At 45.3% G+C, this 26,625-nt stretch overlaps 1 protein-coding gene across 3 annotated transcripts in view; it reads left to right on the forward strand.

Annotated features, from left to right (window-relative positions):
• RREB1 (ras responsive element binding protein 1) overlaps positions 1–26,625 on the forward strand; it is a 126,197-nt gene that overhangs the window by 29,881 nt on the left and 69,691 nt on the right. For 2 of the 3 annotated variants that reach the window (XM_080338521.1, XM_080338522.1), the window contains exon 2: positions 16,668–17,042. The exons of the other annotated variant lie outside the window; for it this stretch is intronic. In XM_080338521.1, coding sequence (XP_080194647.1) covers positions 17,012–17,042 — 31 coding nt within the window. In that variant the 5' untranslated portion in view covers positions 16,668–17,011. The remainder of the gene's footprint in view (positions 1–16,667; positions 17,043–26,625) is intronic. 3 annotated transcript variants of the gene reach the window in all.

The raw sequence follows: 26,625 nt of genomic DNA on the forward strand, positions 1-26,625 counted from the left end.
GCATGCACTACAGCCAGGCTATGCATAAACCAGATTTTTGTATTAAATGGCACCATTTTGTCCACAGCAGCAGTCTGTCTGCCTTTTGTGTGTGCGCGTGTGAGACTTGCAGTTTTCAGATGCAAAATATATAAAGAACAGCAGTTTTGCAGAAAGACATGTTACTAAGTGAGTGTACCGTGCTATTTTAAGGTTTATTTTTCGTAGGGAGTTCCTGATGAGTGATATTTCTTCATTATTTTGTGTGGGCGGGCCAAGGCACATTTTAAAATATTTTATAAAATGGATGCATGGTATAACATTACAATTGTAGTTGTTTTATTAGGGACATACTCAGTTATAACTTAACTGAAAATACGCATAGCACTTTAAAAGTATATGGGCTCATTTATGTTTTATTGTATGTCATCAACCCATTGTATCCCCCCCCTTGTCTTGTTCAGTGTGGCATGGCTGGACACTGTATAGATCGGGGAGTAGTTACATTTATACAGTCTTAAAATTACATTTGGCCCTTTTAAGGCAACCACGAGGCTGATGCAGCCCCCGGTGAAAATGAGTTTGACACCCCTGGTGTAGATGCATCCACTTAAAGATGCACTGTGCTTTACATTTTAACTATGTCTAGGAATCGTCATCTGATGCCAAACCTGGCGCTCTTTCTCAGCACCTGCCCCGCTCACCCCCCTTCTAAGGTCAGCACTATTCACTGTTTTCGGACAAAATGGTGCACATGCCTCCAGGCTGCTGCGTGGGTCAGGATGTGTTGGGGGCTCCCGTTCGAGTTGAGATGCGGTTTTCAGTCCCAGCACAGGTTTCTACAGCACACACACATCTGCAACGCTTGGTTTGCACTTCAAATAATGCAACACTGTCCTTCTGGTGAGCTGGGAGGTGCGTGGGAAGGGGGTGGAGGTGCAGTTTGGGGTTAGTGGGTACCACGCTTTTTGCATGCCCTTTCTCTGTCCTTGTACTGTGCTTCTGTGTGCCGTTTCTCTGCCGTTTCCCCCTCGGCCCTGAGAAACAGCTTTTAGAAAGCACCATCCCCATTCTCGGTTACTTGAGCGCAGGCTGTAAAACAGGGAGGTTGCATGAGGCTCTGGTCCGAGCAGATGAATCACAGCTTAGGCTTTTAGTCCACGCTGCCTGTCTCATTTGTCTCAGTGCCAGGAGTTTCTCCTCGGTGGCACAGTGGGCTCTTTCTCCCATCTTCTCTCATACCTGTTGAGTCCCAACCCCCCAGCAAATAAGAACACCTCCAAAGCAACCTCACCAGCTTAGAATTCACCCATTCGTACTTCAGTAAAAAATACTTTCCATGCTTCATCATCAATGTGTTTAAGAAAGGGGGAAAACTGGAAACGCCTCTAATTTTCCCTCTTCAGAGAAGGTGATACTGAGTGGAGAAGAGGATTCCCCACCTCACCATCCTTTGGGTACCCACATGAGTTTGAGCATCAGGCAGGCTTGCCTGAAACGTAATAATCCATCTACCAAAAAAAATAACGACAACAACAAAAAAGTACAGATTTGCAGCCTTTCTGTGGAGGTTTCCACCCCCCCTTCGCCTCACCATGTTCCTTCGTATATTCACTGCCCACATAATGTTACCCGTGGGATGAGAGTGGGAGGGGGAAGCTTTTTTCTCTTTCATGTGACTGCAGCACAGTTAATAATTGTACCAGACTTCAGGCGCTCGCGTGACCAAAGGGATTGATCAGATTCGTAACCAGACAGAAGTTTTTCAGGCACATCTTCATGCCTCAGCATCCCAGCAGATTCAGAGAAGGAGCCAGATCTGCTTTCTCTGTGATTGCTCATTTGTTGTGAGCTGGCTACATATAGCACACAGAGACAAAGGCTGCCTTGGCCTGAAAAGCCCCTGAAGAAAAGCAGTATACTAAATACATCTGTAAAACGGTGTTCAAGTTACAGACTGCATGTGTCTCAGGCACTCTCGCTTGCTTGCTCCATCTTCCCCCCTCCTCCCCCCTTATGCCTTAAAAAAAGGGACGGCAAAATGTTTGATAAAATGCATGAAGTGCTAAACTGTTGATATGATTAAAAAAAAAAAAGTCCTCGCTCAAGCCTCTGTTTCCAACACTTTAATCTTTTATGGACTGCATACTTGCAGTGGGAGTGGAAGGGGATGTTGCAGGCTCACTTTCAGTGTACTTAGAAATCTTTCCCACAGCATGAAAACTCCCCAGAAAACATATGAAACAAGGGCCTGGAAAGCAGGAAGTTTCTGATGCCTAGCACTCATTACTCTGAGGGATTTGCTGTGCTCTGGAGGTCATGTAATAATCTTTCTTCTTTGTTGGCTTCTCTAAGACTATTTTACACACGACTGAGGGGTGCGTGTGTGTTGCTGAGCTTTAGGAGTCCTCGTTTCTGTACCGCATTTTTGCCCCTGGGTCTTTTCTTACTGCACTCCCATGATTAATATGTCTGCTGCTTAAAATGGCTACTGAGCCACCACCAGGTTCTTGCTACTGGTTACCAACTGCTTACCCCCTGTCATAAACCACCCAGCGCAGCTCTGAGTTGGTGGGGTTTTTTTTGCTTAGCAGGTATATTTCTGATCCTGAGGCTGTCCATTAGCCCTATGAATACTGTACACAATGAAGACATAAATCTGCTGTGGTGATGAAGATAGATCCTGATGCTGTGGTCACTGCTACTGCCCATGTACCACGCTCTGGTTAGATCTGTATGGTGTGTAGTCTTCTGGGTGTATGGTTTTGGTGTTTGGTTTTGGTTTTTTGTTGTGTTTTTGTTTTTGTTTTTTTTTCTTTGTTTTACTCCCCCTTACTGCTTTGCACAGTTTGGAGGGTTTTTTTTGAGGAGCTGCAGAAGTTGCTAACACAGAAAAGTGGTGACAAAGGTGGCAAGTTTGGCACTTGAGGGCTGACGATGCTGGCTAGCTGATAAGGAAGATCCAGTTCCTTGCAGTAAAGAAATTGTGCATCCAGTTTCAGTCTGTGGTGGACTCAGCTTTTTGTTTTCTGGCATCTCCATGTGCCTGTGTTTGTGCTGGAGTGCGATGGAGCATGAAAGGAGTTGGAGGAGGGAAGGGGCTTTAGCTTGGGTCTAGTTGCCAAAAAAACCCCAAAACAAAACAACGAAAAAACACGAAAAAAACCCAACACCAAAACAAACAAAAACCCAAAAACTCGACCAAAAGGAGGGTTAACCGGAACATACCATGAAACAGGTTAGGCAGGACACCGAAGCCACATACAAACCTTCTTCAGTGCTTTAAGGCATCTTCAGTTCACCCTCCTCCCTCTACCCTTTCTGGTTTTCCCCCTCTCCTCCCTGTTCTGAAGCAGTCCTGCGCCGCTGGGGTCTGGACGGGGGGCAGGCAGATGGTTGCAGCACCGGCTCGCCTGCTGCCAGCTGTGTCTTAAGAAATGGAGGTTGCACTTGTCCGTGCCCGTCATCCCATCGCAGAGGCAGCGCTCTGGTATGCGCTGCCCGGGTGCTTTCCTGCCCTCCTGACGGGCTGCCTTGCGAACAGTCCCAGCCGAAAATTCGCGGGGGAGGAAGAGGAGCAAGGAGATGGGGAATGCTGGCGGGTGGAGCTTGGAGGGCTGATCCTCCGCATAGTTAATCATTACTTGCAGCATAACCTGTTCCTGTTTTCTAGAGGTTTCACTGGCACCCGTGGCCAGGAGCAGATGAGGAATATGTGACAAACTGCTTTCCAAGTGAAGCTGTTTGCCTTGCAGCACCGAGCCTAGTGTTTAGTACAAGACATCATTTCTTCTGTAACACGTTTATGCCTAATCGTTCAGTAAACATACCATATATAGTCGGGTTCGTGCTCGCTATAACACCCTGCTGCAGGGCGACTGTGCTAGTACCACACAGATTCCTTAGCTCCTGGTAACCAGCTGACAAATAGGATGTTGCCGTATGTAACGTAAGTATTCCACACAACTGTGGTTTTTACACTCCTGCTCACAGCGCATAAAACATGTGTTTCTGATCATGACAGTCTTAAGTATGGCACTTTGAAAAATGAAGAGGATTACACAAAACAAAGTACCTTAATCAAAGGATGGACCAGGTTCCACATGTGCATTTTTGTTGCGGAATAAAGATTCCACTCTTTCTGTAAACATCAGACAAAGCTTGTATTTATGAATCAATGTTGCAGGGACTTTTTTAAAATTCTTTTTTCACTATCACTTCCTAGGTGATGGGTCCCAAGGTAGAGCTGTGATTCACTGAGAGCTTTCTCTTTTCATTCTAGCATCTTTTGTGGAATTTATCCCCTTCCTCTTTCTCTGTGCCACGTTGTGTTTACTCTGTGCTAGCAGGGTGCTGAGTGTGGACATGAAGAGCAGTGCTGTGGCTGGATTCACAGCTTTCTTAATCAGCTGTTACATATGATTTGCCTTCAGAATTTTTCTTTTTTTTTTTCCTTTTTTTTTTAAACATTGTGAAATTACTTCAGTAACATTCTGACTCTTTCTGTGCTAGCAGAAGTGGTACAGGAAAAGGAGATAAAATCTGCCTACCTAGACCAGAGTGGGGTATTTTTCCCTTTTTGAGCCTTCTTGCCCTGTTCCTTGGTGTGTGAGAAGGCAGCATGGTGGTGTGGACCCCAGATAACCTTGCACAGGAGCTTTCTGGCTGTCTGCTCAATGATGGCTGCTAGCACCTCAGTCCAGCAGTTTAGCAACTGGCAACATCTCCTGTACCGCCAAGACGGTTGCTTAATCACAGAGGGTGCTGCTTAGATGCAGATCCATATAGGTGGATATTCCTCCACTGACTTGCTCCTTCTTTAGGCAGCACTTCCAGAAGGGGAGACTTTGCAGGGGGGAGTGTTTGGGTGTTACATAAATGGACAGGACATGCGTTTCTCTGACTTGTCTCTCATTGGCCTCGTCAGGGTGAATTATGTCTGACTGCTTGGCAGTTAATTGGACCATCCTTCCCATTTCCTAAGCTGATAAGCCCCTCACTGTCTGCCTCAATCAGGCTTCTTTGTTTGAGAAGTTAGTAATGCTGCAGAGGAACAGAATAACTACTTCCCTATGTACTGTAACCAAGTGAGGTGGTGTGATTGATAAGTCTATGAAGATTCACCATATTTCTTCAGCAAAATCATTTTGTGAGACTCACTTGTACCGTAACACCAGTCGCAGTTGACAGGCACTGAAAAGTAGGTATAGCCTGGTGTATTTAATACATACGTTGTCCCTTATTGAAAGGATTGCATCCGTGTTTAAGTTATCCTGTGAGCAGGATTTATTCTGGCAGGTCCTAGTAGCCATGCGGAGTACCATGGGTGTCTGTAGTAGTCTGTCCATCAGGATCAGGTCTCAAAAATGGCTCTCTTTTACCACAAAGCTTTCAGACTGGGACTGCCTTTCTTGATGTCTGGACGGTGACTGGCTTAAGGTGGGTGTTGCCAGAAGGTGAGTAATAGATGATCATTCATCGTCTCTGCGCTAGGGATGAGTTTGTATGAAAAAGCACTTGGCTTAAAGGCTGCACTTCAACAAGCTCATCAAAATTAACCATGCAGGAGACAGTAGCATAGCATCCCAAAGACCTGATTCTTCCATCTCTTGGTTGGTTTTGTTTTGACATCTGCGGATTTACTACATCTGATTGCTGGAGAAGCATAAGTCCTTTCGTCTCCAGTGATAAATGATATCAGTATTGCAGATTGCAAATGGGCTGAGTGATACAGAATTGTATGCACTAAAAGTAAACGCCCTTTTATTAGATTGCTCAATAATTGTTTTAAATGCAAAGGTGCAGTTAGGAACTTAGGCAGGTATGTATCCTTGTGTTTGTACCTTTGAGTCTATGATATGAATGCATAGGAAAGGTACAAAAATACCAGTTCCTGTGTTAATTGTATCTTGGAAAGTAATTTTATTCTACAGGAGGCTGCTTTGTCTTTTGTTGTTAAAACTGTAAATAAATAGAAGTAGAAAACCTAATGCCATAGTGATTTTTAAAACAGATCCCATTCTGAGTTTGCATATTGATTTAAGCAATTCATTGCATCTGTTTAATCATACAGTTATTTCTAAAACCTTTTGAAAAATAGGATTCATCACAAAAATCTTCGTTTTCCCTCCGTCCTTTGACTATTTCTGGCAGCTTTCAAGGCCCTAAGCACACGAATCAAATATTGGAGGATGTGCACCTTACACAAAAATTGGAAGGACTGGGATTTTTTTGTTCTTAAAAAGCTTCCAGAATGGGGTTTCCCTTGAGCTTGGCATAGAGAATGTAAAGTACTCAAAGAAAATACACGCACATCGCGTTGTGAGCCTACATTTGTGTGTACACTCTGACGCCAGGAAGCGACCACTGGTTTATTTTTTGTTGTGCCTTTGACTTGGTGGTGTTGAGCCCCGGGCTGTCTGTGGCATCGCGGGAGGACGAGGAGGGGACGCAGAGGCTGTTGAGCGCAGGTGGCCGTTGGAGGTGCTCAGCCGTTACTCGTTCGTTACGTCCAAGGGATGTCAGGACTTGGGTGAGCTGAATGTGGGGCCGGTCAGTAGAGTGGGATCTGGTGGAGAAGCGCAGGGGGGCAACCACCATCGGTGGCCAGGTTGCCAATCCTTCCACACAAGGAGCTGTTGGCAGTCATCAGGTCCCAGCCAGCCAGTGGCCTCTTGGACCGTGACTTCTTTTGTTGCCCGGTGTTCAAGGTGATGGGCGGAGAATTTGAGTTTGGGTTTTGAAGTTTCTGGGAGAGCGTTTGTGCTCTGGATCTTGTCTGAATGTTCCCGAAGCTGGTTCAAGACCAGCTAGCAGCCTCTGACTCAAGGGCCTCGCCATCTACAGTGAGGATCAGCGACCTGCAGTCTTTCTGAGTGAAGGTGATGAGGAAAGTGGGGGAGAAGGCGTCTGTGTCTTAAAAACTGGAAAACGAGCGACTGCTCACCCTGAAGTTCTCAGAAAGATGCTGTGAGTGTAGTTAATGGGAATCTCACTCTGCATGCGTGGTAGCACGCTGATGTGGCTTATGGGAGAGCAACTCAGTGGGCTGCAGCCGTGGATGGAGAGGAAGCAGGAGGCAGCCTGGCTTCCCTGAAAGAGCCAGGGGAACATCAGGGGTGGTGAAGCTTAGGAAGTGCTTAGCCTCAAAATTAGGGCAGCTTGAAAATGAATTAACTGCTGGGCCTGCAGTGATCTGTGTGTTCATGTATGTATAGGACCTTAAGCACAGAAAGGTTTGGGGTGAGTCTGGAAAGGGTCCATGTTAAAGGAATGTAGTTTTTCTGGCTTCCGAGATAGCTTTTTGTGTAGACAGCATGGAAAACGATTACAAAAACAAGTATTGCAAGACACTTAATGAGATGGGAAACTGGCAGTGCTAAGGCTGTGCCTCTTGGACTTGAGCGATTGTGAGAGAATAGCAGTTTTTTTCTGCTTTCTTTTTCCAAGCAAACATTTTCTGACTCGTGAACAACCACGAGTGGAGTTTATCCTGCAGGCTTAAAGTCAGAAACCCCAAAAGTGCATCAAAAATCTCTCTCAACTTTCAGATTCAGGGACTCTGACATGCAAATGAGGAAAAAAAGATACTTTTAATGTTTGCTGGCAGTTCCGCCAGTGTAGTCTGAGGCTGTATCTGCTGAGATGTCAAACTCTCCGCTTTCACCGTTTTGAAGTGGGGAGTGACTGGGACTGACCAGACCAGTTTTTAGGGAGCTTAGTCAGCTTTCCTAACTTCCAGGTACACTGAGAGAGTCATCAGGGACAGGAATGGAGAAAGAATGTCAGTAAGTTCCTCTGCATGAAAGAAGCTGGGCTTTTCAAGTGGAGATCACCAGGCAGCTTTGTTACAGGCCCTCCTCTTGCATGCGGCTCTACCAAGCTCTAACCATTTGTGCTGAAACCCCACATGTCAGGTGTTTAGCTTCAGGCCACATTGGTTTTGGTTGAAAGAAAAATAAGTAATTAAAAAAAAAAGAATAATCTTCAGCCATTTTTAAGAATGCAGCTAAGGGGAAAGTAACTTCAGGTTTTGAATTCCTTTTCACGTCCTCTCTTTTCTTATTGGAAAGAAGAGAAAAACCACAACAAACCTAGAATCCCCAAAAAAGGGGGAGAAAGCCTGACCTGTTCTTCCAGTCCTCAAAGCTGTAATGCAGGGGCATTGAGATTTGGGAAGGGCGAGGCGGGTGGGAGATTGCAGTTACAGCTATTGATTGAATAAGCCAGCTATTGGTCATCATAGCTGATAATCACCAGCAATTATGATTTCTCCAGTGCCTCCCGTTCTTAATGTCTGTTGCAATACATATGGTAAAAAGGACTGTGCACGACTCATTGAAAGTCCCTGTCTCTCCCACTCCAGATCAGAATAAGTCACTTCAGCTCTGTGAATACTGAAATCAGCAACCTGTTCCCACACCCTGAGTTAACAATTTATCGATCTTGTGTACCTCTCTTTATTTGTCTGCTCTTCCAGTTGCAAAAACACATGCGGAATGCGTGGCCATTTCTCTTGCTCTGTGATGTACAGGTATAGGTGTAGAATCTCTGCTTGAGAGGGTTGTCAGTGTAAGATGAAAATGTTGTTCTCGTGAGTGTGCTTTACTTTGTAGACACTTCTGTTCCATATGGAGTAGTAAGTGTAGTTTGAAAGTTGTCTGACAAGATTTGCACTCCTTCCTGAACACCACTAGTCTCCTAAATAAAAGCAAAGGCCCAGAAGTTCAAAAATACCTGTGTATGTGATCTAAACAAACTCTCTGATGCGGGGGCCACATAGCCCTCCCTTGCAGACGACAGTTTGCACTGGGACCTTTGTAGCTTCTGTTGAAGCTAATGGGTCTGTTCCATAGAATGGGACTATTAGTATCAATTCATTAGCAAGCCTGAGGTCTTGATTCGTAATGAGCCCTTAAGTGTAATTTGCAATAGCCTGCTTACTGTATCTTGCTAAGCTGCTGTGGGCCCAAGAGGAAAGCAGATTGAGGCTGGAGTAATATTTACCTTCGCTTCCAGTCAGGAGGAGTATCTAGAGCAAAAAGGAATGTGCCACACCTAGGATCTGCGGAGCTGGCTTTTCTGGGAACTTTGGGCACAAGGAACGAAATACCCCGATGCTGTGTACAGAGGGCAAAGGCAGCTGCTGTCTTTAAAAATATGCTTGTGAAAACGGAACTGGAAGTTACTGCAAAGCTGCATTTGCAGGTATCATAGCAAAGAAATTTTTAGAAACCAGACCTAAAAGGTTTTACAACAGCGGATATCTCAGGATACTCCCTGACATTTCTCATTTGCTCTGCTGAAGTGTTAAAAGAACCCCTGGTTTCTGCAGTTATGAGTAGCAGTTAAGAAATTACTTTAGGGTTTTGTTTTGGTTATATACAGGGCATGTGCATAATATGTATTTTAATGTGCATTTTAAAACCCCTTTTTTGGGTGATTGTGGAAGGGCAGACCTTGGAAAGAGTTATTTTAAGTTCTTTGACAAGACACTTGATTTAAATCATTTATTCATGTTAAGCAACCCAGAGCAATATTGAATAGCTCTATTTCAAGAAACGCTTCAAAATGGAATAAAAAAAAAAAATCCTATTTTGTTTGTTTTCCAAGAGAGAAAATAGTCAATTTCAAAATGGTTTGAACAGTTTAGTGATTTGTATTCCATTTCTTGCAAACTTCCCCCTCCCCCCTGAGCCTAGCCACTCTTCCCCTCTGCTCTTGCCCACAGAATTACCATGCAACTAATTTTAGACTTGGGTTTACGCATTTGTCTTAAAAATGCTGCAGTCTTCATCTTTGGTAATCCACCAGGTGGAAGCAGATGTGTAGAATATCTGTACATGTATTTGTAAATCTGAGTTTGAGCAGATGGGGTTCCTGAGAGGGCAGTGTATGTGCAAAAGCAAGGGAACACACGCCAGTGTAATATCGTCAGGAAAGCAAAAATTTGCAGTTAACCACTAGCTGGATTCGTTGGTGGTTTTTGTTCATGCGGTGGCCTGGGTGACATTGTATTAGCCAATTCTTCTGATGGATGGTTAGAGATCAGTTGCCTGGCTGTTCTGAATTACCATAGGGAGGAGGCTGTCAGGGAGGGGATGGGGAGAATGTAATAGGAAGTGGTTTCTTAGAGATGGGTACTCTTCTTGTGCTAACAGAAGTTTGGGTCCATTAGCCACGAGTGTGCTTTTCTAGCCCACGAGAGCTCGTTTGTAGCTTACTGGGGTCTTTTTCCCTTCTGCCTGCCTTCCCGGTAACCACCTGGCACCCCTGCACCTCTCTACTCTGGCAAAATACGGCATCTTTGAAGTTTGCAGGGTGTCCCTTTGCACTGAGTCCTCACAGAGATTTTTATTTGACCACATGGTTGTCTGGAAATATGTTAAAAGTTCTAGTTTGTTTTATTTTGTTTGGTTGGGGGATAGATGGGAGGGCAGGGGGAGCCCACGTGGTGTCAGAGAGGAAGCTTGAGGTAGCCCTAAGTGACCTCCTGAAAGCATCTCTGGGGCCTGCGGATGCTCGTGGTCTGCTAAAGGCAGTCATTTGGAAAGGGGCTGCGTTATCCAGATTTGCGCTACCGGCTACTTTTCATGCAACAGAGGCACTTCAGCTGTTCTGCTGCAGGTTTTTGTTCTGTCCTTCTACGATCTTTGTTGTTGTTTCTCCTTCGACTTGTTGCACTAAAATTCAAGTCACTGCCTGACAAGCTGTGCTCTTAATAACGTAAGCTTTACTTATACAGCAAAGCCTGGACAGTAAGACATGTTGAATATATATTGGCTTTAATAATTTCCTTGCTGACTTGTACTCTTTGAGCTTTGCTTAGTTCTGAGCATGTTACAGAAGCAATCAAATTCCCTAAAAGTAAGCATTCCTTTTCAGCTATACCAGTGAAGATATTAGGATTTTTACAGTCCAGAGTTGCAAAACTTATTCCTCTACTTGTACTCAGTGCATGTTAGGACGAAAATAAAATGGAGGAAGAGCTGAAAGAAACCGTTTGCATCACTTGAGGCCCAGTGGGAGCTGAGGGTCAGGATCACTCTGAGAATTAACCAGTTCACTAGAGAATATGATAATACAAGGAAACTATGGTATTGCAGTAAGGTTTTCATTTTTTTTTTTTATTAGTAGCAGAAACTTTAAAAATAAAAAGTGAGTGAGAGAAGGCCTGGGAGCAGAAGTGGCCTGAAGGGGAAATCACCAAGACCAGCCTAGAAATGCAGAGAATTGGTAGTTCAGGAGTGCCGCTTTGCTGCATCTTTGTGTGAAACTCCTCTCTGTCTTGTGGAAGGGGGAGAGAGAGATCACAGCCGGGTGAAATCTGTCTTCTCAATGCTGTTTTAGTAAAGTGAAATAGTTCTGGGTTTTACGCGTTTCTTGCGGATTGAGGATTTTAGACAGGGAATGCCAGGCCTGCGGAAAAGCGACTGTAATCACAAATCTGAAGGTGGCGTGAGGCCTTTCTTGTTGTTTTTAATAAGCCAAAACGTCACAGAAATCTGCCCAGGCAAACTTTTGGTCCTGCTGTGCCCCAGTGCAATAATTATAAGGCAGAAACAGCTGATGGGTCATGTCTCCAGCCCTGCTCAGCGTTATGACTTGCTACCTACATTCCATGTTTAGCTTTGAGCGATCAGATGGTGCAAGCAACGTGAGCTAGCAGCGCCTGAGGACATGCAGCCAGGCAACACGTCCTTTCCCTCTGCAGCTTTGGTTTCTTTTCTCCGCTTCTGTCCCATCCCATCCCCTTAAGGTGATGCATTTTACAATAAATCCTGCTCTCTGGGGGGGGTAGATGCTGGTGCGAGAGCACATGTGCCATTCCCACTGTGCTGTAGGTTAAGTCCAAGGGCCCAAGGTTTGTAAATATTGTTTGTGAAATACCTGAGGGCTCCAGGTGAGCTGCTTGCCCTGCTCACCAGGGGCTCCGGAGCTGTGCTTGGTACATGTGGTGGCACATGGTGGCAGACTGTTTCAGCATTGTTACTGATGTGACTTAATGAAGCGTGAGATGTATTGGAGGGGGTAAATTTTGTCTTTGTGCCTGGGGAAAGGGTCATTTGTGAATGTTTACAAACAAACAACAAAGTTGAAGATTATGCTTAATTCAGCCGCCAGTCTGAGGGAGGCAGGGAAAAGGGGGATATTTTGGACTTGTGTTTGTTTTGTGCTTACCACTGTGCAGAAGGTACACCCAGTCCTTGATCTAGGAAAAATCAGATAGGTAAGCAGAAAATTACCAACTCATTGCCTGAGACTGTCCTTGCCCTCTTGCTCCCCTCTTCCAGAGATGCCACGGGAGAGATGTGGTGCAGACATTTTAAAAGTGGTAGTTTATTTTGTTGTGAACTTAGTTTCACTGGGTTTAACTGGAGAGCCGAGCTTCAGGTAGACTTTTAAATGACAGGAGTGTTCTTTATGGCGGAGGGTTTGCAAGCAAGCTCTGAGCTGGAGAGAAGGGAGTCGGGGAGAGCAGGAGGAGGGAGTCTGGAGATGGAGCTGGCTGTGGGTTTGTTCCACTGCATCTTTTCATCTTTCCCCGGTATTGCAGCACCGTGGGAGTAGAGTTACCGACAACATTCTTGCTCAGGTCTCTCATCCCTCACTCAAATAGAGGGTGTAATTTGACGATGTCTCCACTCCCCTGTGCGAAGGCTGTTGATGAAACTATACGTATGTATGTTTTTAAGTGAAAAACAAAAAAAAACCCGAACAATGCAAATCCCAAACCAGATCAGTTCCGTGATCCCGGATCACCATGTGGTTGTTCAAACGCTAGTACTGGCATGAGGCCGGAGGGAGAACGTGTGGCTGGAGCTGTGGGGTGAAGTGAGGACTGGCAGTCTGTCCTTCTGAATGACAGCCGTGGCTTACATCAGGTTAAATCAGTCTGTACGCTGCAGGCTGAGGCAAAGCAGAATGGATTAAAAACAGGTTTTCACTGCTAGCCCTGTGTTTCCTCCTTACTGCACTTCTTCGTCAGCTTGGGGCGGGTACGTGTATTTTTGCATCTCAGCTGCCACGGAATGTGAGAGACATCATCTTACAGGACAGTTCTTGCAAACTTTAGTTTTCACTGAAGTTTTCTGTATTTCATCTGCTGTGACCACAGCTCTCACAAACAGGTTTTGAGTCTGGAATTTATCTCCTCCTTCTCCATCTGTATCGGCTGTTCCCGGCTGCAAACAGGTTAACAGTGGGGCCTGCTGGGCTGCTCGCTGGGTGGCCGCCTGGCGCTGCCTTTGGGCTGATGCAGATCATTTCTATTGGCCAAGGTTATCTCCCTGCTGACCTTGTAGCCAGAACTCAGCCTCTCGGTGGCACGGTAATTATGGAAAGGAGGGATTCTGAAAGAATTTGTGAAGACTGGAATATCCTCTCTGTTTTTGTACAAGCCGTGTTTTGTTTTCATCGCTGCTCTGAATGAGGAAGGAAAGCGCCTTGATGTTAAGTTTGCAAATTTGGAGAAGGTCGCGCTTGAAGATTCTTTTCTTCTAAAATCAACTATGGAGACTCACCAGATTTAGCATCGCAAGAGGCTGCTGTAGCACAGCTCAGCTTAAAAGCCTCCTTTTGCTACTGTACTTTCTCGTTTGTTTGCTCACTGAGCATTGATAGCTGGCTGTATGTGAGACACAGCATTTGATTTCTTCCTAGCTGTAACCTTTGGTACCAGAACATCTTTTCCCTTGGTTGTAATTGGTTCGCTTTACTAGGCTAAATATGTTTGCATGGTTTTGGGATGAAGAGGGACTTCTGTTAGATGTGTAAGGGAATGAGGCGTGGGGACTAATGGGAGGCATGGGGAGAGAGGGAGGAGGTGGGTGGGTTTTCGTTTTTTTTCTAGAGGCATCAGGCTCCTCCCGTAGCGAGGGAGAGCATAGTACATCGAACCTAAAGACCTTTAAAGTACATGCTGAAATGGATGCTGGGAAGATACAGTACAGTGCTTGGGCACAACTCCAGGGCTCCCAAGGCAAGTAATATTTAAACAAGCTGAACAGCCCCTTTAGGCAAGCAGCAGGAAATCCAGCACTGAGCTTTGTGTTGTTGCGTGGTCAGCAGAAGATAAAAGCTCAGGCTATGCAGCTGGGGTTCCCTCCTATCACTGGATGGCAAACTGTTAAGAAAAGATAAAAGGACAGAAAAGAACAGGGGGTCGTCTTACTGAAAAGCATTCCTTCATATTTTAAGCCGTCGAAGTACTTTGAAATACATTGGGCCTGATGTAAGTCAGAAACAGCGTCATCGGCAGCTCTGGTGTGTGTTGGAGCTTTTACATCAGTTGGCAGGCGAAAGGTGAATTTGTCCCTCTGCTTCACCAGAGATAAATGTTTAACATGGGTAGGACTGTGGTACACAGAGGTGCCTCACTGCGAGCCTCACAGCAGGCAGGAGCTTCCCAGAACTTTTTTAGGAGCGGGGCACGTAATGATGGGGCTGTGGCTGACTGGGGGTTTCATTCTGAAATGCAAGCAGCCTTCAGCCATATATAGCCTCTCCAGGTCCTGCTTTCTGCAGCTGATCCTTGGTCGGGGACTATTTTAACAATGAGGAAGAGAATTTAAATGAATGAGGTTGCTATTTCAAGTCATCTAATCATTATTTACTGTATTCCTCCCCTCCATCCCTCCTCCTTTTTTTCCTGCATCGCAGCACTGATGTCTTGGGAAAGAAAATGCTTCAGAGCATTTGTTACTAATTTAGCAGCAAGTACGTGCTCAAATTTGGGATTTCTGGAGATCTGTGTGTGCCATATGTAGGCAAAATGTAATATTTGCTAGTTGCAATAGAAAGGAACAAACACAAATTTGCTGTTCTCCAGATAGTGTTTCTTTAATCTACTGAGACTTATATTTGTGCAGCCTTTTTGTTTTGGTAAGACAGTTAACTGTCCTCCCCAGGGTGCCTAATTGCTTATCATGAACTAATCAGTCCCCTGGGTATATGAAGGGATGAAACGCTGCCAAGATAGAGCCTGTGACTTCCCCCAGAGGTGTGATAACCCTTCCAATTATCCCACCCTTCAGGAGCTTGCTTACTGCTATTTTAAAGATCTCATTACTTCAGAAATTATCCATATTTAGAGATTTTAGGAAGCTTTAAAGGAGTATATTTGCTGAGGACCCTTTGAACTTGTCAGCTTTCATATTTTTTATGTCAAATCTGTATTGAATAACTTTTCAAGCTCAGTGTGAAATACGCTGAACATGTTGCTGCTGCCACTTCTATTGATGAAAGTGCTACCTCCATAGCCTCCGTGGTCTGCTAGACTCTAACAGATGAAGAAAGGGCCAGTTTCTGTCTTCAGCTGTCAGTAAGTAGGGATGGAGAAATCTTCTAGCTTCAGAAACCCCATTTGAAGTTTAGGTGAAGGAACAAGTGGAAAAAATCTGGTGGTGACTCTGCTCTGATTTTTGGTAGAATTATAGTTGCACATTACCATGTGTGAAATGAGTGGGTAGACTAAGAAAAGTTTTTCACCTTACAGTGAAAAAGAGTTTACTTAGCAAGAGTTTTGCATACTTCTTCTCCATTTAGTTTCTTGTTTTCACTCATTCAAATACATGCTTGTCTGCTCTACAGGTGAGATGGCTACCGATTCCTTGAATTATTCTCTTCTATCTCTTTATACTGAATGGTTGAGCTCCATAAGGCATATAAAAGTTACTACAACACAATAATGTCTGAACTGGAAGTGGAAAATAGCTCGTGCTATTTAGTATCTGAGTGAAAATATGGGTTTTGCTGTTGAGGTTTTCTTTGTCCCTTACTTTTGCTCTGAATTAACACAATTTTTATATGAAGTTTAGAGGATAGGATCTGACAGTTGGGTAGAAATATGGTTCGTTCCTTTAAAGAGCTGTAACCTAATAAAAGAACAATATCAGTATGCTTTGGTTTGTTTTGTTTTCTTTTGTGTCTCTTTTAAAGCACTAGGTCTTGTTCACCTCTGGTTATAGAGTAGGTTCTAGTTGACCTCAGCCAGATTAATGTAAACATATGTATTACCGCAGTATGTGCTGGCCTAAAACTGTAAAGCAAGGTGATTTCATTTCTAGAATTAAAAGTAAGTGGCTGTGTGGGTGTATGTATATATATATATGAGACTGAGAAAATGTTCATGTGGGAACATCACTCCTGAAAAGAAGTATGCATTTTAGTGTCACAGGTCTGATTACGATAGTTCAATGTGGCTTCACTATGTGAGCATATATGAACGTGATTAGTCAAGGTTCCACTGGCAAACTCTTGCTGTCCTACTGCAGAAATTGGGGTGGGGGTGAGTGGGTGCACAGGCCATTTGTTTGTCTTTTTTGTTGTTGTTCTTTTTTTTCTCTGTGACGAACACGTGCAGCTACTACTTCGCTCAGAACTGGGTTGAACCTATCTGTAATTCATACTAGTTTTGGTATATTATATGTCAATGAGAGTCAGCAGAAGGAAATGAGTTTCCCTTTTCATATGTGAATTGTGGGAAGAATTGTCTGTATCATCTGTTTGATGGCAATGTGTGAAGCACTAGCAGTAGAATTGGTTTTTTGGAAGAGGAGGGTGGTTTTGGACTAGTAGCAGCAGTTTTTGGCTGGAGGAGTAGCAACTTGAAACTTGACTTACTGAAGAAACCTGTTCACAATTTTATCTTCTTTTTTTTTTTTTCTTTTTTTTTTTTTTTTCCCCAGCGTTCCTGAAATAAACTTCCTGCAATTCTTTGCAGTGTGCAGGTGTCCCGACTCCCCTTTACTCATGGTCGCCTGTGCAGCCCGTCAGGCGACTGAAGGCTGCACCTAAAATTCTGCCAGCAGTGCAAGCGTACCGCAGGGGTCTCGATAGCGGTGCAGTGGACACCTCGTACAGCTGCGGGCTGTAGCATCCCCTCCTCCTAGTCCGAACAGCTGAGTGTTGCGTTCCAGGAGTCTACACGTTTGGAGGACTGCCTGGAATAGAGAAAAGAAAGCTGCAGAGATTGTGAGCTGCTGCTTGATCCGTGTGGCTGTTGTGCCGAGGAGCATCAAAACTTTGCCGGATGGATCCGACAGCTCGTTGCAGAGTAGAGGGTCAGTCTCACTGGTTATTTGCAGTTATTAACCTTAGTGGGTTTTATGGTTTGTTTTGTTTTGTTTTTCTGTTTGCTTTGTTTTTTACATTTTTCTATGCGTGCATAAGCGGATTGTGGCCTTGTAACCAGAATGCTCATGTTCAGGAAACTTAAGGCTGTTCCTACTGAAGGGCTTTGAAGATCAGCAGGCATTTCCTCCAGGGTTTACAGCATTGTTGGAGGAGCCATTCGCTGCAGAAGTCTTCAGGCCTATCCACCCGACTTTGGTCATTCCTTACCTCACCAGCACGTGGATTATGCTGTTTGCAGACTGTCTAAGCTCCACGATGACCTCTGTGGATTCCTCATGAGCTTTTACAAGGCCAGGCCTGTGTACTTTGTAAAATCCTTTGGAAATGCCTGCTAGGCTTTTAAAAGTCCCAGAGCAAAAGCTAGACTACAAGGAACTTGGAAGGTCAGCAGCTGGATGTGGTTGCGGATGAAGGGGGATTTGTGTGTGTGTGTGTGTGTGTATACAGTTCTTGTTTTGGAAATATATCTTTTTCAAGTCAGATAGTGCTGTGTCCTTTCTGAGGAGTCATCTTGTACTCATGAAGCTGAGGGACTTTTGAATTCCATCAGAAATTGTTGAATTGGATCCCTGTGCCCCTTTTTTTTCACATGCGTTGCAGTCTATGAAAATTAACAGATGCTGTTTCGTTTTGTCAGTGTGCAGGAAGCACCTCCCACAGGTTAGTTTCACTGTACGTGCTTGAAAATAGAAAGAAGACCCATACTGGAGAATACCATTGACAAGTAGCACTACTGTTTCAAATTTTCCTAGTGGCTTTCCTGTGAGGATCTCAACTTGGAGAGGCTTGCCAGCACCATCTACTGCTGTAGTTGATTTACCTAACTAAAACATGAAATAAATGTTCTATTTCAGAATTCAGAGCTTTGCAAACAACCCTGATGGCTACCTGCCCAGCTGGTATAAGCCAGTGGGTGTGCTCACAAGATTGTGGCAACTTGTTCATCAGTGATGGGAGGAGAGATGTTTTTCTCAAGGCTGGGTTGTCCCTTCACCTGGAGGAAGTGATAAGCCTTAGTTTGAGTAATTTGTGGCACTCTGGCATCTATTGCAAATAAATATCTAGAATAACCCCGGGTAAAATCAAGCAGCTGGCTTGTATCTCTTATCTCTGGTTCAGAACAACAGGAGAATGGCAAGTGATGGTTATCTGTGCTTAACATCACATGGAGATGGTATAGATGGTGTATATCTGTTCCTGATCCTTAGGAGATTGTATGAGATGGTTGACTTGAGACTTGTTTGTGCGTCATACAGTACAGGGCAGGGAGGTGGCTTTGGCTAGTGGGTTTGCTCAGGGTCTGCCTGCTTTGGAAAGATGAGCCAGGAAGGAGTGCTGCAGGTTATCTTGCTCATGAAAAAGTTGTGTAGCCACTTTGGATATCGCAGTTGGAGACGGACGTTACAAATGTCTCCTAGGGTGGATGGCAGAGTGGGGGCTGTACAGCGCACTTCTGAATCCCTTTGCTCCATCACATCTCTCCTCCCTTTGGCATGTGGTTCCTCTCTTGAAATGTCAAGCTGACACTCTCTATTAAAAAAAAAAATAAATTCTATTTTAGGGGATATGTGTGTTTCTGAATGTCTTAAATTGTCTTGATTATAGATTATTTTTTTTTGTTGTAGTTTGGAGAGTGTGATAGCGGGAATAGTTTCTGTGCTGACCAGAAACAGAAGACAGGAAGATAATGATGTTAACAAGGTGGGGGAGAAAAGGAGGTGTTTGTTTAGAGAAAGGCCAGTCACCAAAGCCTGTGGAGCAGAGGAACCCTGCTGATAACACAGATGAAATAGTCTGCCTCTTTCCTAACGTTAGAGGAGTGGAGCTTTGTAATAAATGGCTGCCATGTGGCAGCTGTCTCCGAGCTTCGTGAGCCTGGCAGTAGTTAATCCTGTCAGCAAGTCATGCTCCCTGGAAAAGAGCAGCAAGAAGAGCTGCAAACTCTTGAATCATTCTCTCTGCAAAACATTGGCATGTTGAATTTCTTTCTGCTTAAAACGAGTTCAGTGATTCGGTGGAGGTTCTCATCTTTAAGTAGCATTAGAGTGCAGCTGTGTTGGCTTTTAAATGAAGCGCTAGAAACACACTGAGATGATGTGATTCTTTTCCTACTTTAGAAAAGAAAAAAGCCATTTTAGTTTTGGAAAGTATATGTTCCAGGGTACAAAATGTGTTGTATAACGAAGGGATGCTCTGTGTTACTATCCCTATTATGAAATTACAGGTTGAGCATCTGAGGTCATGATTATCCTTAAAGGCTCGAGGCTTTAAAATCAATCTGTTGACTTTAATTTGCTTTTTGTATTTTGCTGAGCATGTAATTTTCTGTCTTTTCTCCACAACCCGGAAATATTGAACTTTAACTGAAAAAAAAAAAGTAAATGTAATGTAAAATAATCAGATTTTTACAGGGCTCATGATAAAATTGTGATGGTTGACAAAAATGCTACCACCAGGAAATGAGTTTTAATGCCCGTAATTTCTACTCTTTATTTCCTCATGTCGTGCATCATTTTACTGCGTTATCTTGTGAGGCATAAAGTGCTTTGGTGTGCTACCTGGTACAGCACTTCAAGCAGAGAGTGCACTGGCATCTCCTGCAAAGACAGCAAGGTCAGGCTGCAAAGGATGCATTGGGGTTTCTGTGGTAAGCGAATCAATGCTGTCCCCCTTGGGTTTGCCTGTGCGAGGAACTTCACTAGCATGTGGATGCAGTTAGACTGGTGAAGTGCCACGTGGGACATAGCTGCTCCGAAAGGAAAGAGTCTTTTCCTGGTTTAGCTTGCCCTGTTTCCAGAACGGTTTTTGTAACATTGCCCATGCATTCAGGCTCTGTGTGAAGCTCTCTTTAACTCTGTTCTGGAGAAGAGCGTCGGAACCAGAGCGCTGCACAAGAAGCAGGGCACTAGCACAGGAGATTTTCTGCATCTTCCTCAGCGTGATTCATCCTGCCCCTCTCTAATCCCTGCCAAACCCGTCCCGCTGCGCACGCACAGCTCTGGCTGTGTGTGAAGAGCAAGCATGCGGGGATGAAACGTTTGCTTGTTTCTCCCTCTAGAGATTTGCTTTAAAACTTTGCCTCAAGTCCCGGGTCCAAAGCTGCCTTTGGCTGAGCTGCTAGTTGTCAGAGTGAGGGACGGGGACAGGAACGGGGATGGGGACAGGCCCTCCCTCCTCCTTCCCTCCCTCCCCCCTCCCTCCCCAACAGCTGCAGGCACCAATTGCCAGTGAGCAGCCCGGCCGCATGGTTTCGTGGCTTTTCTTCGTCTGGTTATTACTGTTCCTTCTTGTTTCTGTGATACCGTACAGAGGAACAACTGGACTGATTGTCTCCTCTCGGGGTGGGTGCCTGGGCATCTGCACGGCCAGTTGGCATGGCACAGGAGCCCCTGCTTTTTCGCTGACACCAGGGGCTATTGATGGCAGGCTGGGGCTGTGCTGCTGCCGCACAGATGCTTGCTCTTGGCCCACCTTAAAAGGACAAGATATCCCGTGGTTTAGACTGGCCATATATTGTCAGGGATGTCAGCATCTCCGTCACAGCTACCCAGCCAAGCCCAGCGTCCCGCTTCGCCCATCCCGCGTCCCTGCAGCCTCTCCTTGGTCGGAGCCGAGGGGCGTTGCAATTCGGGCTGTTGGGAGGGGAGGTCGCTTTTCTTCTCTGTTACTCAGAAATGTTTTCCATCTGGCTCTCCCAAGTGCAATCTGTCTAGCTCACCCCTCAGGCTCTTGGAGAAGTATCCTATTCCCTCCGCACAGTGCTTGCTTAACCATGTAGGTGATGGGACTTCAGCCTATAGCTTTACTCCAGTCTGGGCTTTAAGTTAGTTGGATTTGGCAGGGCAAAACAAAAATACAAACAAACAAACAAAAACAAACACCCCAAAAAACAGCCACAGACCTATGTTTTAGATTGTTTGTTCATTTTGCATCCTTTGTCCCCTCTCGCTTGTCTGAGGTGGCAGCAGCAGCACATGAGGTTTTGTGTCCCGAGGTCCTGTGTCCCCAAGGTGGCAGGGCTCCCCTCGGGCAGGTGCGCCCCCCATTCCTCGGCCTGTTTGGCAGGAGTCATGTATCATGGGAGTGCCCACTGGTCCTCACTTGGGCTTCCCCCTGCCCCTCCACTCTCTTGCCCTGTCCTCAGCTCCTTCGGAGGCTGTGTGGGAGGCCACTGTTGTGGCAGACAGCATGACACCGCTCTCCTGATGTGTTCTCTCCTTTGTGAGACACCTCCATCCCACCTGCCGAGAGAAGAGCCTTCAGGATCTATTCCTTCTGGTTCCTGGCCCTGCTCTGGGCTCCCACCCTCCCCCATGCTGCATCCCAAGACTGTCCCCTTGCCCGGTGGGACAATGAGCCAGCCCTGGCCCCGAGGAGAGCTGCAGTGGCCGGACCAGGGAAGGCTGATCAGTGTTGGGAGAGACCCTGGGCTGTGTCCCAAGGAGCGCCGCCCTGCCGTGGCCGGTGCCAGCCCGGGAGGGACACGAAGGGACTTTCTCGGGTCGCCACTTCATCTAAGGCAAATAAACTGGAGTCAAAGCCAAGAAACACATCGACTTCCTGGAACTCTGCGAGCCGTCCGCACAGCTGTCCCCACTCCCCGAACACATGCGAAGCAGAACTTGTAAGGACAGACAGTATTGCTTTTGTGTCCCTCCTCAGCCCGCAGGGAGAGCGCAGGGGAGGGGATGTGCCGGGTAAGACCCAAGGCCTGACTTGTGTTCCCCCTGTGTCACTGCAGCCATGGTTCCCAGTGACTGGGGGAATCCGGACCCCTACCCATGCACCTCCTAATGGCTGTGTGGGCAGGCAGGGATGAGGATGGAGGGACGTTCGCTGTTGTCTACACATGAAGGAGGAAAGGGATGTCTGCTTACAGCCACTTGTCTTACTCTGCTGTTGCCCTAACTTTATTCTTTCGTGGGTCTAAAAGTGCTGCTTGTGGCCTCGTGTTTGTTAAGCTGTCTTCAGATCTAAGTATCCTTTTTGCTTGAACAAGCTCTCAAAAATTGCAATTTGGTGACAAAGGCTTTCTGGAGGGCTAGGTGCTCACCCACAAGCTGATACGAACAGTGAGGATGAGGAACAGCTTGTAGATACTTCTTCGGTGGGGGATGGAGGAGATGGCTAAGACATCAGAAAATCTCAAAATACATCAGCAGCTGTTGAGCCTAAATGCAGCTGCAGGTTGTTGCACCTCTGGCGGTGCCGTGCGTTTTGTGTGACGCTGCCATCTCCACAAGCAGCAGTGCTGCTCGGGAGCTCGGTGCCGGCTCAGCGCAGACCCTCTGTGGTGCCTGCCCAGTGTGCTGGCAGAGACCTGGGCTCTTCTGTTAGGAGTCTGAGGCCCATCGGGTTTTGCTTTCGCTCTCTGTGCTGCAGCAGCATGTGCCCAGGTTCTCCTTTCTAGCCTAGCAAGACCACGGGCTCCTGCGTGAGGGCTGTTCCCACGGCACTTGGAAAAGCAACAAACTGGGTACCCTGTTCAAGTTAGCAAACTGAGCAGAGGGCCAAGAAGATGGGCAAAAATGCGTTTTGTGTTAAATCCTCCTGGTGTCTACGTGCCTTGCTGTAAACCAGTTGGACCATACAGATGGATTTCATCCGGGAAACCCTTGCTTTGCCAGTACAGCAATGTAACTCACTGTTATGCTAGTATAGCTTCCTCGTTTTCAGTATATTACATCAATGCAATCCCAGAGTATCATGGTGATTCAGAGTTGTTTGCTTGAAACATTAAGTAAGTTCAAATTCTGGTATGCTTTATGGAGAGATGCTTATTGTTATGTGAGCCAAAGTCCTGAGGACCATTAGTGGCCCATAAGTCATCAGAAGGAGATTTAAAAAACATATGTAAAAACTAAATGCACATGCATATGCCATCATGTACGTGAGGAATTAAAGCAGGAGGAGTTTGCATATTTGAAATTTACCCTGTTAGGTGTTGTAGCAGCAGTATACAAAATAATCTGGAAATACAAGGGTCGTCTTACTCTTGTTTGGTGCTTCTTCCTTTGATCTGCCCCCAAAACAGAAGGTGGTTGCTAGCTCAGTTTTAAGGCATGGTCATGAGCACGTGCTTCACATGTTTGTTCTGTGTCTGGATGTATCCGTCTGTGTACATGTTAGGTAAGAAAAGACGTATGGATGTGCGGCTTTGTAGAGTTATTTTAGGAAACAAAATATGTGTGCGCTAACAGAGGTAAACTAATTGTATCACTAATAGCTCAGAGAATTCATAGCAAGAGGAACGGTCTGTTTTGGTGCTCAGAGATGGACTCGATGATCTTAAGGGTCTCTTCCAACCAAAATGATTCTGTGTTGCTCCTTTTGGTTGTTGTCTTTTAGGGCTTGTTTTGTTTGGTTCTGTTTTTCTGTAGAGTAAACCATTAGTTACAGGTACAAGTTGAAAACCTCTGGGGTAACATTCTTAGTTTTTACCGAATGCTAAGTGAAAGAACCACCAGATTCTCCCGTGCCACTGTCTTTCTTTTTATGCTTCTCTTCCTTTCCTCATAGGCTGCTCTGTACTGGTGCTCCAGCAGCGGTGACAGTGGGGTGACGCTGCCAGTATAATTCTCTACCGCTGGGGTGCCGAGTCAGCACCAACACTTCAGTAGCAAGGGCAGAGTTGGTATTAAAAAGGTCAGTCGGGAAAACGTTTTTCGTTTGGTTTTCCTTTGCCTTGAGGCAGTGCTTGGAACAGCGTTAACCCTTTTTTCTTCCCACATGACGCCTTTTCACCTTCTTTCCTTCCTTCCTTACAGCTTTGATGTAAAACCACGTTCAAAATGTAGTGCGGGTGACTGTGTGCATCTCTTGAGGTGGGAGTGACCATTTGTGCTTGGGAGTGTCGCCGTGTGCTCTGGCAGTAAAATCTGCTCCTCTATGTAAAAGCTGATTAGGAGACCAGTGCATCAGAAACCACTTGGAGCATGGCCTAGTGATTCTTAGGTATTATAATCTCATGGGTAAACGGTAAACTTTTGTTTGTGTGATATCGCTCTTTGAAGTTCTGTTCTTGTCTAAATTTGTATACTAGAAGGTCTGGCCTTCATTTAAATGATCCTTGGGGCTTTTTCTACCACTTAAGAAAAAAAACCCAACAGTGGGAAAGCCTTGAACAAGCTTATAGTGTTGCTAAGATGGAAATGATGAAGAAGGCTCAGGATTCCTGTTTGGGCCTCACGGGAAAAAGTAGTTTGAAATGCATGTGTGTGTGGGTGCACATTCCTAAAGCTGTCATTTCTTCTCCCTGTTTCTCCTCCCCTCTGTGTTCTGTACTATGCACTATGGCATGTTTAATGAAACCAATAAAAGTATTTGGCTGAGAGTGTTAATCTTTCCCTGGCCCAATTAGTGCATGGCTTCTACTTTAACGTTAATGTGGATTTTTTTCGGAAGGCCGAACAATGAGCAGCTTTGTGCTACACACCAGATTTTCCCCCTCCTTGCCTGTTTTCTGTGTTTCTTCCTATCTGTCCCAAAGGGAGAGCTCATATGCAGAGACAGTGGAGCAATCTGGAGCGGAGACTTGTACCAGCTCCCAGGGGCCAGGACGTGCTGCTCTGTGCTTGTGTAGCCGCCTCTCAACGGCGAGTCAAGTGACCGTGACACTGAAGACTCATCATTTCTTCTTCTTTCTTCTTCCTTCCCCTGCGGCCCGTGTTCTCCTTTTTGCTTCATCCATGATGCTCTTCACCAGAAGGAGAAGCAGCTGTAACTGTTGAGAGTGGTCTTAAAACAAGAAAATTACATACAAATAAATACACATAAGCGAAGGGGGGAAGTAACTGTTGATGGGCTCAGCTTTAATGTACAGTGGAGTCACACTTTATCCCAAAGGAGGAAATAGGTCTAGCAAGTGTCTTCCTGTACAGACTGAATGGGAAGCATCATGGCTTTTTTCTGTTTTTTTTAGCGCTCTGCTTTCTCAGTGACTCTCCCATTAGCCGGTTATGTGGGACATCGGGGGTGGGCCTCTGTCAGAAGCAGAAGCTAAAGGCCCCTCGGGTTTCTCTCTGAGATCAAAATTGCCTCAGTTTCATGGTTTCAGCAACATCATCAAGTGGAGGGGACACGTTCCCGCAAAAGAGCCAGGTCTGTTGGTGTGGCTGTGCAAGGAGGGCTGCTGCGTTGTTTTGTTTGGTTCCCCCCGACACACACATGTTGGCACGACTGCTCTGTCGCTTGCTCTTGTTTTTCCTGCTTTTCACAGGGGATGACTTTGACACTGTGGGGGTTTCTTCGAAGCAGAAGATGACTTGAATGCTTGTGACCACTTCCCTGTTTCCTAGAGGCTTTGGTCCGATGTTGAATGCAACCTGAAGCTGCACCATTTGCCAGCTTATTTCCTGTTTGTCCTCTTTCCTGGAGGTCTTTGTTTTCTTTTGAGGAGAGGGAGGATGAAGGCTCCATCAGCATGACCTCCAAGCAGGGGTATTTAGTGTGAGCTGAGAAGGCATGCAGTCCTGAAGGCGGCATAGCATAGGGCATCTGCGCTGGTTGCTGCCTGTTTGGTTCCCTGTGTTTCTTAGGTGCTGTGAAAAAAAAACCCCACACTTCCCCATCCTCAGTGAAGAATTTATTTAAAGAAAAAAAAAAGCTGCAAGAGAAATCTCTGAGTATGTTCCTGCCTAAAGGCGCTCTGCCACGGGTTTTCCCACAGGAAGGAGTGATTTGGCCCAGTATTCTTATTGTTTCTATATCCTATTGCAAATAGAGTTATGCTTCTGAAAACGGTGTGTGCTGCTCATGCAGTTGTCTTTGTTTCAGTGGTGCATTTTTGCCTCATGCAAGAGAGTGGAAAACACATATGTAAACAAAAGTACGCAACAATAATACCAATTTTTGCAGAAATTAAGTTGTGATCTTTTGACTGCTTCCAAAACAGGAAAATTTTTGTGTATAGCAAACAGTTTTAAAAACAAGATCTGTGATTATCCATCTTTCTTTGTGTTAGCAGGAAGACATTTAGATTCAGAAATAGAATAACTGTTGGTTCATAGAAATTATGAAAGGCTGCAGTAGCATAATACATCATTTTCCTCCTCAAAGAACAGAGAGGAAGCTGACAGGTGTTTCTGAAACAGAAGGTAGGTAGGTTAAGGTGTGCATGTATGCCTGCTTCTTGTCTTTGTGATGGATGTTTCCCACTTTCACTGTTGCTAAAAGCACCACTAGGAATTCTGACTCTAGTTCTCTGGGAAACTCTCAGCTATCTTAAAGTTACCTTGGCCAACACAGGAGTCTTCACAGTTACACAATAGATTGACTTTTTCCAGGATAAATCAATGGTGACATTAATGTCCGAGGTGTTGACTGAAAGAGGAATGAATAGGTCTACTTTGGAAGGAAGAGTTGTTTTGTTTGGTTGGGTTTTTATAAGGACCGAAGCACTTATTTGCATTGTTTTAACAGAAATCCCTCCAAATAATTTAAACTGGTCCTTATTTTTCATGGTGCTAAGCAGATGAAGCAAGCAACTTAGAAAACTTAGGCCAGTCTCGA

Source organism: Nesoenas mayeri (genome assembly GCF_963082525.1).
Source record: "Nesoenas mayeri genome assembly, chromosome: 2".
In the NCBI taxonomy this organism is placed as follows: Eukaryota; Metazoa; Chordata; class Aves; order Columbiformes; family Columbidae; genus Nesoenas; species Nesoenas mayeri.